The sequence below is a fragment of the Petaurus breviceps genome, unplaced genomic scaffold (assembly GCF_028583685.1).
Source record: "Petaurus breviceps papuanus isolate PSGF00001 unplaced genomic scaffold, PetGlider_PUasm1.0 37, whole genome shotgun sequence".
Taxonomy (NCBI): domain Eukaryota; kingdom Metazoa; phylum Chordata; class Mammalia; order Diprotodontia; family Petauridae; genus Petaurus; species Petaurus breviceps.
Genome location: NW_027186296.1, coordinates 29,293,860 through 29,308,382, shown reverse-complemented (window position 1 = coordinate 29,308,382; position 14,523 = coordinate 29,293,860). Strand labels below are relative to the sequence as shown.

At 39.1% G+C, this 14,523-nt stretch overlaps 1 protein-coding gene across 3 annotated transcripts in view; it reads right to left on the bottom strand.

Moving 5' to 3' along the window:
- CCNB2 (cyclin B2) overlaps positions 1 to 14,266 on the bottom strand; it is a 26,785-nt gene extending 12,519 nt beyond the window's left edge. Inside the window, exons 1-4 of one of the 3 annotated variants that reach the window (XM_069098168.1) lie at positions 14,005 to 14,234; positions 10,993 to 11,389; positions 5,592 to 5,720; positions 4,713 to 4,826 (exon numbers count right to left, since the gene is read on the bottom strand). In XM_069098168.1, the coding sequence (XP_068954269.1) occupies positions 4,713 to 4,826; positions 5,592 to 5,669 (192 nt within the window). In that variant the 5' untranslated portion in view covers positions 5,670 to 5,720; positions 10,993 to 11,389; positions 14,005 to 14,234. Of the gene's footprint in view, positions 1 to 4,712; positions 4,827 to 5,591; positions 5,721 to 10,992; positions 11,390 to 14,004 lie in introns of all 3 variants that reach the window. The other 2 variants (XM_069098169.1, XM_069098167.1) reach the window with 2 other exon arrangements.
- Between the last annotated feature and the right edge of the window lie 257 nt (positions 14,267 to 14,523).

The window sequence follows — 14,523 nt, the reverse complement described above, 5'->3', positions numbered from 1 at the left end:
AGATAGATAGATAGATAGATAGATAGATAGATAGATAGATAGATAGATAGATAGATAGATATATGGGTGTATATACTTATATCTATCTATCTATAAACATACACATGTATCTAAAACCATACTATGCATATTTCCATGTGTTATCTCTCTCTGGAGATGGATAGCATTTTCCTTCATTGGTCCAAGTCTTTCCATGTTTTGCTAAATCAGTCAGCACATCATTTCCTTTACCACAGTAGTACTGAACACAATCACATCCTGAGAGATTGTCTATGAAAGTTTCTTCCCAATTTTCTGCATTTCCTTCTATTCTTGGCTACTATTGGTTTTATTCAATAAATTTTTTATTTAAAATAATTGAAATTATCCATTTTATACTTCAACAATGCTCTCACCTTATACTATAATTTGAAGTCTGACACTGCTGAATATTCTTCCTTTACATTTTTTTCCCCTGGTTTCTTTGAAATTCCTGACCTTTTGTTCTTCCAAGTGAATTTTGTTATTATTTTTTCTAACTCAGTTAAGATAATTTTTTTAGTAATTTAACTGGGATGGCATTCAATAGATTAGTTAAGTAAAATTGTCATTTTCATTATACTGGCTTTACCTACCCATGAACAATAAATATTACTCCAATTATTTCAATTTGACTTTATTTGTATAAAAAGCTATTTTATGTTTATGTTCACGTTTATTTTGTTTATTTCAGCAAGTATACCCTCAGGTATTTATACTGTCTAGTTATTTTATATAGTCTAAAATAATAATGAATAATATTGGTGTCATTTAGTATAATTTCCCTATTTTTCTCTTTTAATTAAATCTATTTTAGCTTTAACTTTGTCTGAAATAATGATTACTACCCCTGCTTTTTTTAACATAATAAATTCCACTCCAGTCCTTTATTTTACTTTTGGGTATATCTCTCGTTTTCACTGTGTTTCCTGAAAGTGACATATCTGTTGAATTCAAATTTTTAACCTGCTGTTCATTCTTGTTTTATGGGTAAATGCATCCCATTCACACTCTAAGCTATAATTACTTGTTGCATATTTCCCTCCTCTTTATTTTTCCACACTATCCTTCTCTCCCTATTTACCCTATCCCTCTTTACTCCTCTAATTTGCTTCTACCCATCACCTTGACTTTCTACTCCTTAACCTACCCCTGCCTCTAAGTGTCCCTACCTTATCCTCCTCCTCTACCCTATCTCCTAGTCTTATTTCTTTCTGAATTTAGAAGACTTTATATACCCTACTTCAGATATAAATGCTGCTCCCTCCTTAACCTATTTTTTTTTTTAAGCAATTGGGGTTAAGTAACTTGCCCAAGGTTACACGGCCAGTTTTTTTGTGTGGATGTTAAGTATCTGAGGCCCAAACCCATCCCAGGTCCTCTGGGGCCTGGGCTCTTACTCACTGCACCACCTAGCCGCCTCTCCTTAATCTATTCTTGATAAGAGTAAGGATCCAGCATTACCTGCCCTCCCCACCACTTGCTTCTTCTGTATCAATTCTTGCTTTCATGCCTCATTTATATATGAGATAATTACTCCTTTTTATCTCTCTGTATATATTTTCATTTTTTTTAGAATCACTCCATCATACACAGTTCAGCCCAAGACTTTCTTTCAAACCACCCAAATAATGACAGTCATAAAAGTACTGATAACATTTTTACATATAAGAAATAAATAATTTGACCTTATTGAGTCCCTTATAATTGATCTTTAATGTTTACCTTTTATTTCTCCTAGCTCTTACATGTTGAATTTTCTATTAAGTTCTGCTGTTTTTACCCACAAATACCAAATGTCCATTTTTTTATTCAGGATATCATACTTCCCCTTTGCTGGATAAGTTACCCTTTGTTGTAACCCTAGCTCTTTTGCTCTACAAAATATAGTATTCCAATTCCTCCAGTACTTCAACATTGTAGGTATTTAAATTGTTTTTTTTTCTTACTGCTTGAAATATTTTGTCCTTAACCTGGGAGCTCTGAAACTTGGCTATCAATTTTTCTCCTTGGATCTCTTTCAGGTTGGGATTGGTGGATTTTTTTTCTATTTCTCCTTTGCCTTTTTGTTCTAGAACTTCAGGGCAATTTTCCTTGATAATATTGTAGTTTTTAGGTAGTCTGACTATTCTTATATTATTTCTTCTTAATCTGTTCTCCAGATCAGATTTTTTTTTTATGAGATGTTCCACATTCTCTTCTATTTTTTTATTCTTTTGATTTTGTCTGATCATTTCTTGGTGTCTTATAATGTAATTAGCTTCCCCTTGCCCAATTCTAGTTTTCAAGAAATTATTTTCTTCCTTAAGTTTTTGATTCTCTATTTCTAGTTGGTTGACTTTATTTTCATAATTTTCTTGATTTTCTTAACATTGTTTTATGTCAGGGGCGGCTAGGTGAATAAATAGAGCACTGGCTCTGGAATCAGGAGGAACTGAGTTCAAATACAGCCTCAGCCACTTAACACAAAAACTAGCCATGTGACCTTGGGCAAGTCACTTAACCCCAACTGGCCTCCAAAAAGAAAAAAAAAGAAAAAAGATTGTTTTATGTTCATCATAAATATAAGCCTTTTATATGCTTTTCTTTCCCTCCACATAGCAGGAATTTGAATTCCTTATTTATAGATCAAAAGTATCTTTTTTTGTACTTAGGACACAATATAATCTCCCTTAAGAAGCTCAAAATTAAAGAATTAATAGCTTAATAAAGAATTAATATTCCTGCCATACTCTGCTCTGGTTAGATCAGATCTCTAGAACTGTGTTCATTTCTGGGGAATCACATTTTAAGAATGTTAATAAGCTGGAAAATTCCCTCAATATGGCAGCAAGGTTAGTGGAAGGCACTCCAATCATGAACCTCTTGTCATGACGATCAGCTGAAGGAATTAAAAATGTTTAGCTTGGAAAAGAAAGTGTGGTATGATAAGTATATAAAGAGTATATTTTTCAATATATATATTCAAGTATATAATGAGCACCCTGCTAAACAAACATGACAAATGAGAAGAGTAAGATTCCAGATATAGAAAACAACATGAACAACAATACAGAGAGAGATAAAAAAAGGTTGAGAATGAGCAACATAGAAGGAGACCAAGTGTGCTCTAACACTGAGTTGTGAAGGTAACAAGTGTAAAATAAGGCTGGAATGGTAGATTAGAGACATCCTATGACAAACCTTAAATGCAAAGATAAAAAAAGCATTTATCTAGTAGCCAACTGGGAACTACTGAAAATATTTCAACTGTGGAATGGCATGACCAGATCAGTATATTATGATGATTATCATATCAGAAGCAGTGTGAAAAATGGACTGAAGAAATTTGGTTCAAGAACAATTATGAAACCACTAGTCCACTGACAAAAGAGTACACAAAGTAATTGCTCAATAAATATTCACAATGCAGATTGTGTACATGAGGGGAAAAAAAGAGCTTTCTCATTAGCATTTTAACACTAATTAAGCTACTAGGTAACTCAAAGAATTGTAGAACAGAAACTTTACAAATCACTGAAGGAAACTTGTGCCCAAAGAAATTAAGGGATTTCTCCAAGGCCCTACAACTAACTAGTCAGGAGAAAAGACAAGATAGATTTCCTGACTCCCAAATTCAAGACATGAAACTTCCTCTAACATGTCTAAGTACAATATTTTGGTACTAATATTAACTTAAGGTTGGGACACAAATTTCCAGCATTCTGAAGTTCTCATGGATCAGTTTAGATTTTTGGTACAGTTGTATCTATTGCAAACAGTCTAAATTGTATTTTTATTTGAAATTAAAAGTAAATATAACTGGGGCGTCTAGGTGGTGCAATGAATAGAGCACTGGCCCTGGAGTCAGGAGGACCTGAGTTCAAATTCTGCCTCAGACACTTAACACAAAACTTTGGGCAAGTCACTTAACCCCAATTGCCCTACCTTCCCCCCTCCAGAAAGCACACACACAAAAAAGTAAATACAATTCTAACACTAGCTCAAACCATGACAGAGTAGAAACCGTGGCTTTGGAGTAAAAGGACTAAGGCTCATAACTTTACTGGACCTCATTTATAAAATGAGGAGTGATCCTTTTTCAGTCCTAGGTGAACAATCCTATGATCCTAAAGCATTACCACAAATATTAATAAATACCGATTTCCTTTAATCTACTGGCCAAAGTAGGGATATAGCTGTCAATTTCCATTTTTCTTTAGGAAAAATTAGTTTCAAATTTGCAGTGACATCATGATAATGATGATGATGATGATGACATAGCATTTTATAGTTTAAAAAATACTTTCTTTGAAATCATGTGGGTTTGTAGTAAAACAAACTAGAGGCAGAAGATCAGGAGAAAGGAGAGTCTGTAGGACATGAGAAGTGAAGATGAGTAAGAGAAGCAGACTGGGTAGAAGGTACAATAACAGGATCACCAATTAAGCACAGGTGCACCTGCGTGGGAGATAAGACAACGCTATTAGTAGCTAAGTAGGTTAAATATTATCTCAATTTTAAAAATGAGAAACAGCCAAAGTCATATGGCTAGTATCAGAGCCAGCATCTAAATCTAGGTCTTTTGAGACTCCAGGTCCAGAACTCTTTCTATTACAGTATGTTAGCTATGGTGCACATTAAGGAAACCAAGTATTCTGGAAAAAAATTAGAGAACCTGATAAGTGTCATCTATAATATGTATGATTTCCTACCTTTGGAGCTAAAGTTTCCTTTGGCACTGGCTTCACAGAAGCTGTAGGCTTTATTTCTCTTACAACATTTGTGGCTTTGGTTTTTTTCACAAGCACTTTGGTTTTCTCAACTTTCTATGATAAAAGAGTTATGGCATTAATATTAATATCAAGTTTTTCCAATAATTAAAGTCGCAAAGACATACACATCTATAATAAAATTACCTTTGTGAGATCATAGAAGTGGGAAAAGGACCCATATATACAAAAATATTTATAGCAGCTCTTTTTGTGGAGGCAAAGAATTGGAAATCAAGGGGATGCCCATCAGTTGGGGAACAACTAAACAAGTTGTGGCATACAAATGTAATGGAATACTATTGTGCTATAAGAAATAGAGGAGCAGACGGACTTCATTATAACTTGGAGAGATTTATATCAACTGATGCTGAGTGAGGAGAGCAGAACCAGGAGAACTTTGTTCACAGTTACAGACACATCGTATCCGTGATGACAAACTTTGATAGACTGGGCTCCTCTAAGCAATGCAAGGTTAAAAGACAACTCCAAAAGACTCATGATGGAAAGGGATATATATACACCCAGAGAAAGAACTACAGAGTCTGAATGCAGTTTGAAGCAACTATTTGCTCTCTCTTTTGTGTTTTGTTTTGTTCCATTCTTTCTTTCTCATTCATTCCATTGGTTAGAATCCTTCTTTGCAACTTGACTAATGTTTAATTTGAAGGTATCTGTAGAACCTATATTTGATTGCATGCTGCCATGGGGGGGAGTGGGAAGGAGGAGAGGGGAAGAAAATTTGGAACACAAGGGATTGTGGAATTGAATGTTGTAAACTAAAAGTAAATAAATAAATTTTTAAAAATAAAATAAAATTACCTTTGTGACTTGTGTTCCCCTGGTTGTAACTTTATTTCCAATTTCTTCAAGAGCAGCTCTTCTACCAGTAATTTGCATTGTGGCTTTTGAATTAATTCCTTTGCTAACATCCCCCAAACCATTAGACACCTAAAGGAAAGATAATTTAAGTTTGAGACAATGACATATCAAACAGTTGACAATCATTAATAATACTCCAAGAAACTGAAAACTGTGTAATTATGATGCTCTTAAAAATGAAGAGAAAATATTCTCCTCACTTTTATGGAGAGGTAGGGGTGAAATATATCATATAATATCACATTTTATCAGAATCAGCTAATACGTTGATTGTATGGCTAAATGATTATTTTTTCTCCTTTTTTTATTCTTTTTTTTTTAACAAGAGATGGTATTCAAGGTCAGGGAAAGGTAGCAGGGCATATTCAGAAAAGAAAATAATATAAAAACAAAAGACCAATAAAAAGTATTTTGAAATGGGAAATAAAAAAAGATATTTTCTCTTAGTATCTTCTTCCACATTAAAGAGTTCTTTACAGGAAGGCTAGGTGGTACAGTGAGTAAGAGTGCCAGCCCCGGAGTTGGGAGGACCCAGGATTGGTTCCGGCCTCATATACTTAATACCCACACTAAAACACTGGCCGTGTAACCTCCAGCAAGCTACTTAACCCCAATGGCTTTAAAAAAAAAAAAAAAAAGAGGTCTTTACATCGTAGAAACAGGACTTCCACATGGCTCCCACTTCCACCTCCTCCAATTAATGTAAAAAATGACTCTAAACAAACTTTGGAGCTAAAGAACCCACAAAATGACAGAGAGAAGCTAATCTCCCGCTGAAGAAAGCTAGGCAGGCCAGCAGGCAGGGGCAAGCACAGCATGTTGGGAGCCAAGCCCAGCCTTACATGAGCCTGAGCTTTTAGCCTCAGGGTGGCCACAACCAGCCACTGCCTGGAGGAACTTCAGATCACCAGCAGCTGTGGCAGTTTTCAGAATAATCAACCCACACATGCTAAGGACAAAGTGAGAGGTCAGTGCAGTGTAGACTTGGGGAACAGGGAGCCCGGGAATGCGGTCTGGCCTTTGCCCCTTGGAGGGAGAAGCGGCTGAGGCACAGGTGGCCATGTAGGGCATTGCCACAAGGCTGTTTCAGAGCTCTTGGCCTGCAGAGTGTTGGAGGTCCAAGCGACCAGTCTGAGGAGCTCTTGCTGTAACCTGCTTGCATCTGGATCACTGTCTAGCATGGAGGTCATAGGGTACGTGACCAGTTTGTGAGTGTGTGGAGGCTTCAGAGAGAGCAGCCAACTAATAGCTCCAGCAATTAAGAAAACCCTAGCAATTGGGACAAAGCTCCCCTCTCTGGTAGCAGAGTTCTACTGTGATAAAAAGCTCAAAAGTCAAGTAACTGAGTGGCAAAATGAGCAGGCAAAGGAAGAAACCAAGCAGAGCAATCCAATATTACACTCCTATTTTGGAGAGAAAAAGGACCAAAGCATGCAACAGGAGGAAGACAGTGAAGTCAGAACTCCTGCACCAAACACTTCCAAGAAAAATACGAGCTGGTTACAGGTCATAGAGGAGCTTAAAAAGAATTCTGAAAAGCAAATAAGAGAAGGGGAGGAAAAATTGGGAAGAGAAATGAGAACGATGTAAGAAAATGATGAATTGAGTCAATAACCTGACTGAAGAAAATAACACCTTAAAAAATAGACTAATTCAAATGGCAAGAGAGGCTCAAAAAGGCAATCAGGAGACGAATGCCTTAAAAAGCCGAATTTGCCAGATGGAAAAAGAATCTCAAAAGCTCACTGAAAAGAATCATTCCTTCAGAATTAGACTGGAACAAAAGGAAGCTAGTGACTTGATGAGAAATCAAAATACTAGTAAACAGATCCAAACAAACAAAAGGCAATGTGAAATATCTCATTGGAAAAACCACTGACCTTGAAAATAGATCTAAGGGAGATAATTTTTAAATTATTGGACTTACCTGAAAATCATAATCAAAAAAAGAACCTAGAAATCATCCTTCAAGAAATTCTCAAGGAAAACTGCCCTGATGTTTTAGAACCACAGGGCAAAATTGAGGTTGAAAGAATCCACCAATCACCTCCTGAAATAGATCCCAAAAAGGAAACTCCTAGGAATATTATAGCCAGGTTCCAGAATTCCCAGGCAGTTTTCAGAGGAAGAAATGAAAGATATCTATAAGCATATGAAAAAATCCTCAAAATCACTATTGATTAGAGAAATGCAAATCAAGACAACTCTGAGATGTCACATCTCACCAGTCAGATTGGCTAAGATGACAAAACAGGAAAATAACAAATGCTGGAAAAGATGTGGAAAAATTGGAACACTAATGCATTGCTGGTGGAATTGCGAACAGATTCAACCATTCTGGAGAGCAATCTGGAATTATGCCCAAAGAGCTATAAATAATTTCATACCCTTTGACCCAGCAATACCATTTCTAGGGTTGTATCCCAAAGAGATCATAAAAGTGGGAGGAAGACCCATATGTACAAAAATATTTATAGCAGCTCTTTTTGGGGTGGCAAAGAATTGGAAATTAAGGGAATGCCCATCAATTGGGTAATGGCTGAACAAGTTGTGGTATATGAATGTAATGGAATACTATTGTGCTGTAGGAAACGAGGAGTAGATGGACTTCATATTTACCTGGAGAGGCTTATATGAACTGATGCTGCTTGAGAAGAGCAGAATCAGGAGAAATTTGTACACAATTACAAACACAACATATGTGTGACAACCAACTTTGATAGACTGGACTCTTCTCAGCAATGCAGGAGTATAAGTCAACTCCAAAAGACTCATGATGGAGAGAGATGTCTACATTCAGAGAAAGAACAGAGTTTGAATGCAGATTGAAGCAAACTACCTGCTCTCTTTCTTTTTCTTGTTTGGTTTTGTTTCCTCTTTCCCATTGTTCATTCCATCTGATACAATCCTTCTTTATAACCTAACTAATGTCTAATGTGAAAGTTTTTGCAGATCCTATAATTGATTGTATGCTGCCATGAGGGGGGGGGCGGGGAAGGGACGGGGAGAAAATTTGAAACTCAAGGAATTATGGAACTGAATCTTGTAAACCAAAAGTAAACAAATTAATAAAGACCAAAAAAAAAAAAAAAGACTAACTTCTGACCTTATCATTTAATGGAAAATGTCCTCTTCAAAGTAACCAATGATCTCTTAACTGCTCTTTCCAAAGTTCTCAATGTTCTCCTAATTATCAAATCTAATGACCTCTTCTTAATCCTGATACTTCTTGAGCTCTTTGCAGAATTTTGACACTGTAGATCACTTCTTTCTGGATACTACCCTCTTTAGGTTTTCCTCTTTCTTAGAAGGCCTCTTCTTCCTCAATGTCTTTTGCTGGTTTTTCATTGAGGTTATATCCATTAATCATATTATCCCTCAAGGATCTGTCCAGGGGCTCTTTTTTTCCTCTAAACTATTCCACTTGGTGATCTCATCTGACACCATGGGTTCAATTATCACCTCTATGCAAATGATATTCAGACCAATATATTTATCCCTAATTTATTTCCTGAGTTTCAGGCAAGCAGAAACTGCCTTTTGGGAATCTTGAGTTGTATATCCCACAGACAAATCAAACTCAATATATCCGAAACAGAACTCACTACCTTAAACTCTCCCTTCTTCCAAACTTTCATATTACTTTTGAGGGCACCCCCACCCAGTCAAGCAGATTCCCAACCTCAATGCCATCCTTGAGTCCTCACTCACCATACATATTCAATCTACTGTCAAATCTTGTCATTTCTTGTGGGAGGCCAAGTCTAACGGATCCTTGAGCTTGTGTCTGAGTCCACAGACTTGTGACTTGCTCCGAGTTCAAGGACTCATTTAGCTATGTCTGAGTCGGTACTTGTTGATTTGTTAGGATCCTGGAGGGTGCAAAGTCCCCTCTGGGTAAGTGTGCCATATCTTTCCCCAAGAAGAATATTTGGCAAGCAGCATCAAGAAATATTGCTGTCTCCCCCACAAGCAGTCTGGGCTTGCAGGAAGCCACTCGGTAGTCAAGGTCTTTTGCTGATATCTATGTTTAGCTGAGTGCATCCATAAGAAACTGGTGACTTAAAGTTCACTGTAAAATTTTCCATGCATAAACAAGAAAGATATATCATATCTTTGATGATATATATATATATCATATATCATTTCTACTACTCCAATAAAGCAGCATTGTTATCCAACTATGCTCGCCTAGCCTGATTCTCTTCAGTTCACCATCCATCCGTCAACATCAGTTGCTGGCAATTTCTACTTTCACAACTGTTGTATATATCCACTTCTCTGAACTCTAACAACCACCATCCTAGCTGAGGCTCTCATCACCTCTTACCTGGATACTATAATAACTTTCTGACTGGTTTCCCTACTCAATTGCTAAGGTCAATTTTTTTCTAAAGAACAGGCCATTCCCCCTGCAACTTGAGCTCCAATCAGATATAAACTCCTTTCTGTGACATTTAAAGTTCTTTATACCATCTCATCTTCCTACTTTCTCCACACTTTGTTAAAGCCAACCAACCTATTTGTAGTTCCTCTAACCAGTCACTCCACCTCTTGTTTCTAGGACCTTTGAACTTACTAGCTGTCCCTATGCCTAGAAGCTGTCCCCATACCTACTTGGGCCTCTTTCAAGATTCAGCTTAAATCCCACCTTTCCCAGTCCCCCTATTTTAGTGCCTTCCCTCAGATTATCTTCTACCTAATTTATATTCATCTTGTACATATCTAATTATTAACGTGTCTGTTCCATTAGAATGTGAGCTTCTTAAGGACAGAGGCTTTTATGGCCTTTCTTTGCATTCCCAGGGAACACTTTGTAATGTCATGCACAGAAGCTTTCCAGAAGAACTACTGTGAACAGCTTTTTTTTTAAGATTCTGATTACTCAGTATAGTGATCACTCTATTTATTCCATAACAAAAGCAAAACATCCATGGAAAATCAAGGTACAGCACAATTCAAAATACAGCATTCACCATATTTCAACTTATCACAGAAAATCACAATATAATATTCACAACATAGTCTCAAAGTAATAGTCACTCTTAAGTTATCCAAATCAGTCACTTATCAGTAATATCAAAGCCTACTCTTGGGGCAAAGTCTTGATTAACTCAATTAGTCACTTATCAGGAACAATAGTCACAGTACTCAAAGTATAACTAGTCACTTATTCAGTAAAGTCTTACTAAGTATCATACACAAAATCCTCCACCCCTTAGGTCACTAGTAAACTATAATTCCATAATTACTCAGTACCCAAGGAGAGGCCCTTTCTTAATCTTGACTTGGGGCCTGTTCTCAGATTCCCTGGATCCCCTTCCATGGTCCCAGATTCTACCTGGATTCAATGGCAGACAGCTCCCAGTTCCTTGACTAGCTCTCTGGGAAGGTCCACTCCACACTGGCATTCACAGGATCTGGTCCATGTCAGCTCCTTCACCATTTCTGCTCCAAGGAATTCAAGGTTCAACCAAGCCACAAACAAAGTCTCAGCATCCTGGTCATGCTTCAGTCATCTGGGCTCCTGGCTCCTGGGCTCTGGGCCTCTTGGCTCTGGGCTTCTGAGATCTTGTTCAGAAGATGCTCCACCAAGACAAGTTTTTAGGACTCAGTTCTCCATTCTTCTGTAGCTGTTCTGCCACCAGATCTCAGTCTCAAGGAAATTGTGACTGTGCTTCTCTGGGGCTTTTCTTATATACACAGTATTACCTACGTCACTTCCTTCAGCCAATTTCCTGTTACATCAGTAACAAGGGGACAGGAGTTCATACCTTCTGTTCCCCCAATCAGAGGCTTGATCAGTTACTAAGCGTTAAGTACCTACTACTTTTGCCAACACAAAGGGATCTTCAAATTCAAAATTACATTACCATTACACACTTGCTGGCACACACTAAATGCTTGCTAACTAGGGCAGCTAGGTGGCGCAGTAAATAGAGCACCAGCCCTGGAATCAGGAGGACCTGAGTTCAAATCTGGCCTCAGACACTTAACACAAAAACTTGTGTAACCTTGGGCAAGTCACTTAACCCCAACTGCCCTCCAAAAAGCAAATAAATAAATAAAGATGCTTGCTAACTATCTCCTCCCATCCCCCATTTCTAACAGACAGCACTCACTATATAATCCTCCCTTTCTCTCTAATATTCAACCTCTCCTTAGATTTCTTCTATGACACCGAAGATTTGCTCCTTCACTCCTAGACTACATGCAAAGTAGTCCACTTAGTTCACTATGTCTAGGATAACCCACAGAAATCAAATCTTGCCACATCTTCACATCCCATATGCTTTCCACTCAGGACGTCTCACAATCTTACAGTATATATTTACTATCTCCATGATTTCCCAAGTCCATTATGTATCTAGCCTATCCCTTTTAGAAAGTCCAATCCCACTTCATCAACTGCACATTGGACATTTCAAACTAAGAAGTCTCCCAGACATCTCCAAGTCAAAATTTTCCCCTCAAATCCCACCCACTTTCAAACTTCCCTGTTATTGTCAAAAGTACCACAGTCCTTTCAGTCACTCACGTTGACGAATTCAGAGTTATCTTTGCCTCTTCACTCTCACTCACCACACACAGCTAATCAATTATTAAAATTTGTCATTCTTTTTCCATGTCTCTCATATTTGCCCCTTTATCTCTACTCATTCAACAGTGACCTTAGGTGACTTAGATCCTCGTCACCTATTTGGTGGACTACTGCAATAGCATCTTTTTTTTTTCTTTTTGGAGGGCAACTGGGTTTAAGTAACTTGCCCAAGGTCACACGGCTAGGTTTTTTGTTTGTGTGTGTTAAGTGTCTGAGGCCACATAGGAACTCAGGTCCTCCTGACTCCAGAGCCAGCACTCTACTCACTGAGCCACCTAGCCGCCGCCCCTGCAATAGCATCTTAATTGGTCTCCCTGCCTCACTCCATTCCACCCTCTATACAGCTGCCATAGTTATTTTCCTAAAGAATTAGTGGTCACTCACTAATCAGTCAATATGCATGTATTTACCTACTCAGTGCCTGGCATATCGTAGGTAGAGCTGGGTCGATAAAAGAAGGGCAAAATACAGTTCCTGACCTCAAGGAGCTCCTTGAGGACTTCCTCATCCAGTTACTAGTCAACCAGACTCACTTAGCACCAGTCTAATAAAGGGGGAAGAAAAGAAGCTTTTAATAAGAGCCAGACACTTAATTTAATATGTGCTAGACACTATGCTAAGCACTTAATATCTTATTTGATCCTCACTACAACCTTGATAGTCAAGATGCTATTATCTCTCCCCATTTCACAGCTGAGAAAACTGAGGAAGAGAAAAGAGAAGTGATTTACACAGGGTCACACAGCTAATACTTGTCTGACTGACGGCCCAGACAAAGAGCAAAATAATTGTGTATATAAAGTAAAAGGAAAGTGATATCAGGAGGCTCAGTCCCAGGGGATGGGGGGGGGGGGGGGGGACAGGAAAAAATTCCAGCAGAGAAAAAGGGATTTTGAATCCTGAAGGAAGCCAGGGAAGTCAACAAGCAGAGATAGAGAGTGAGCCTCATAAACAGGGGAAATAGTCAGTGACAATAAAGACACTGCAGTATTTATTGTTCGTGAAAAATGGCAAGGACGGGAAGCTGGACAGTAGAGAACAGGGAAGGGAGTAAAGTGCAAGAAGACTGGAAAAATAGGAAGGGACCAGGGTGTAAATAGCTTTGAATGCCAAACCGGGTTTCACATTTGATCCTGAGGGTACTGGGGGGTCACTGAAGTTTACTGAGCAGGGGAGTGACAAGGTGAGTCTTGTGCTTTAGGAAAATTACTTTGGCAACTGAATGAAGGATGGATTGGAGTGAGAGGCTAGTAGCAGGGAGATCACCCAACAAGCTATGGCTATCATTCTGGTCTTAGGCGAAGAGAACCTGTACCAGGGTGGTGACATTGTCAGAGGGCAAAGTGGACTGGACACATGAGCTGAGAGGGAATGAGTGGAAGATGACACCAAGGTTGGGAGCCTGGATTGCAAAACCAGCCAAAGAGAACATGAAGGACCTAAGATGAGAGGAAAACCATTGTCCCCAAAACCTAGAGAAAGTCCTGAGCTCGGAAGGAGAAGTGGGATTCGAGCTCGAATCCCCCGACTCCAGATCCTGGGCTCTACACAAAATGACGGGGCCACCGGGTGATGGGGACTTCAGGGTCAAGATACTCAGGGAGGGCCCTACGTCAGCAACTCTCCCCTCCCCGCCCCCAGGAAGGGACTGTCCGCGTGGGGGAAGGAGACTGTGGCTGCACGGGGAGAGGGTGGGGAGGCGTCCCTGCCCGTGGAAAGGGCAAAGGAATCCCCACCAAGCCGCTGACTCACCGCGGGGCGTCGGAACAGCGCCATGGGGACCGGCACAGGGCAGAGCGGCAGCCGCAGGGTACTGGAGAGACACAAAGAAGCGACACGACCCACCAGCAGGCCTTGGTCCTAGGATCGCGCCTCCGCCGCCTCTCAGCCCTACGGCCGGAATTCAAATACCGCACCACTCGCACTCTCATTGGTCCTTCCGTTCGGCGATGCGCTCTTCTGATTGGGTGGGCTGATCAGCCACACCTCCCCCCCTCACTACGCTTTGATTGGCTGTTTCCAGAGACCCTTTGGACTGTCATAGCAATCTAGGGTTGTTTCCTGTATATATGAAATTTTCTTTAAGTTGAAAAATATATTTTTTTTAAATTTAAAAATGGCCAAAAGGAAATAGAAACAAAACGGATCTGAATAGAACGACGGAAATGAAAACTGGAAAGCTTTCCATCTCTTCGTATAAACCCAAGGCCTGATGACATCTCGCGATGTTTCTACCAGCTTAAGGGGAAGCTAGGGTCGCGGAGCATTCTG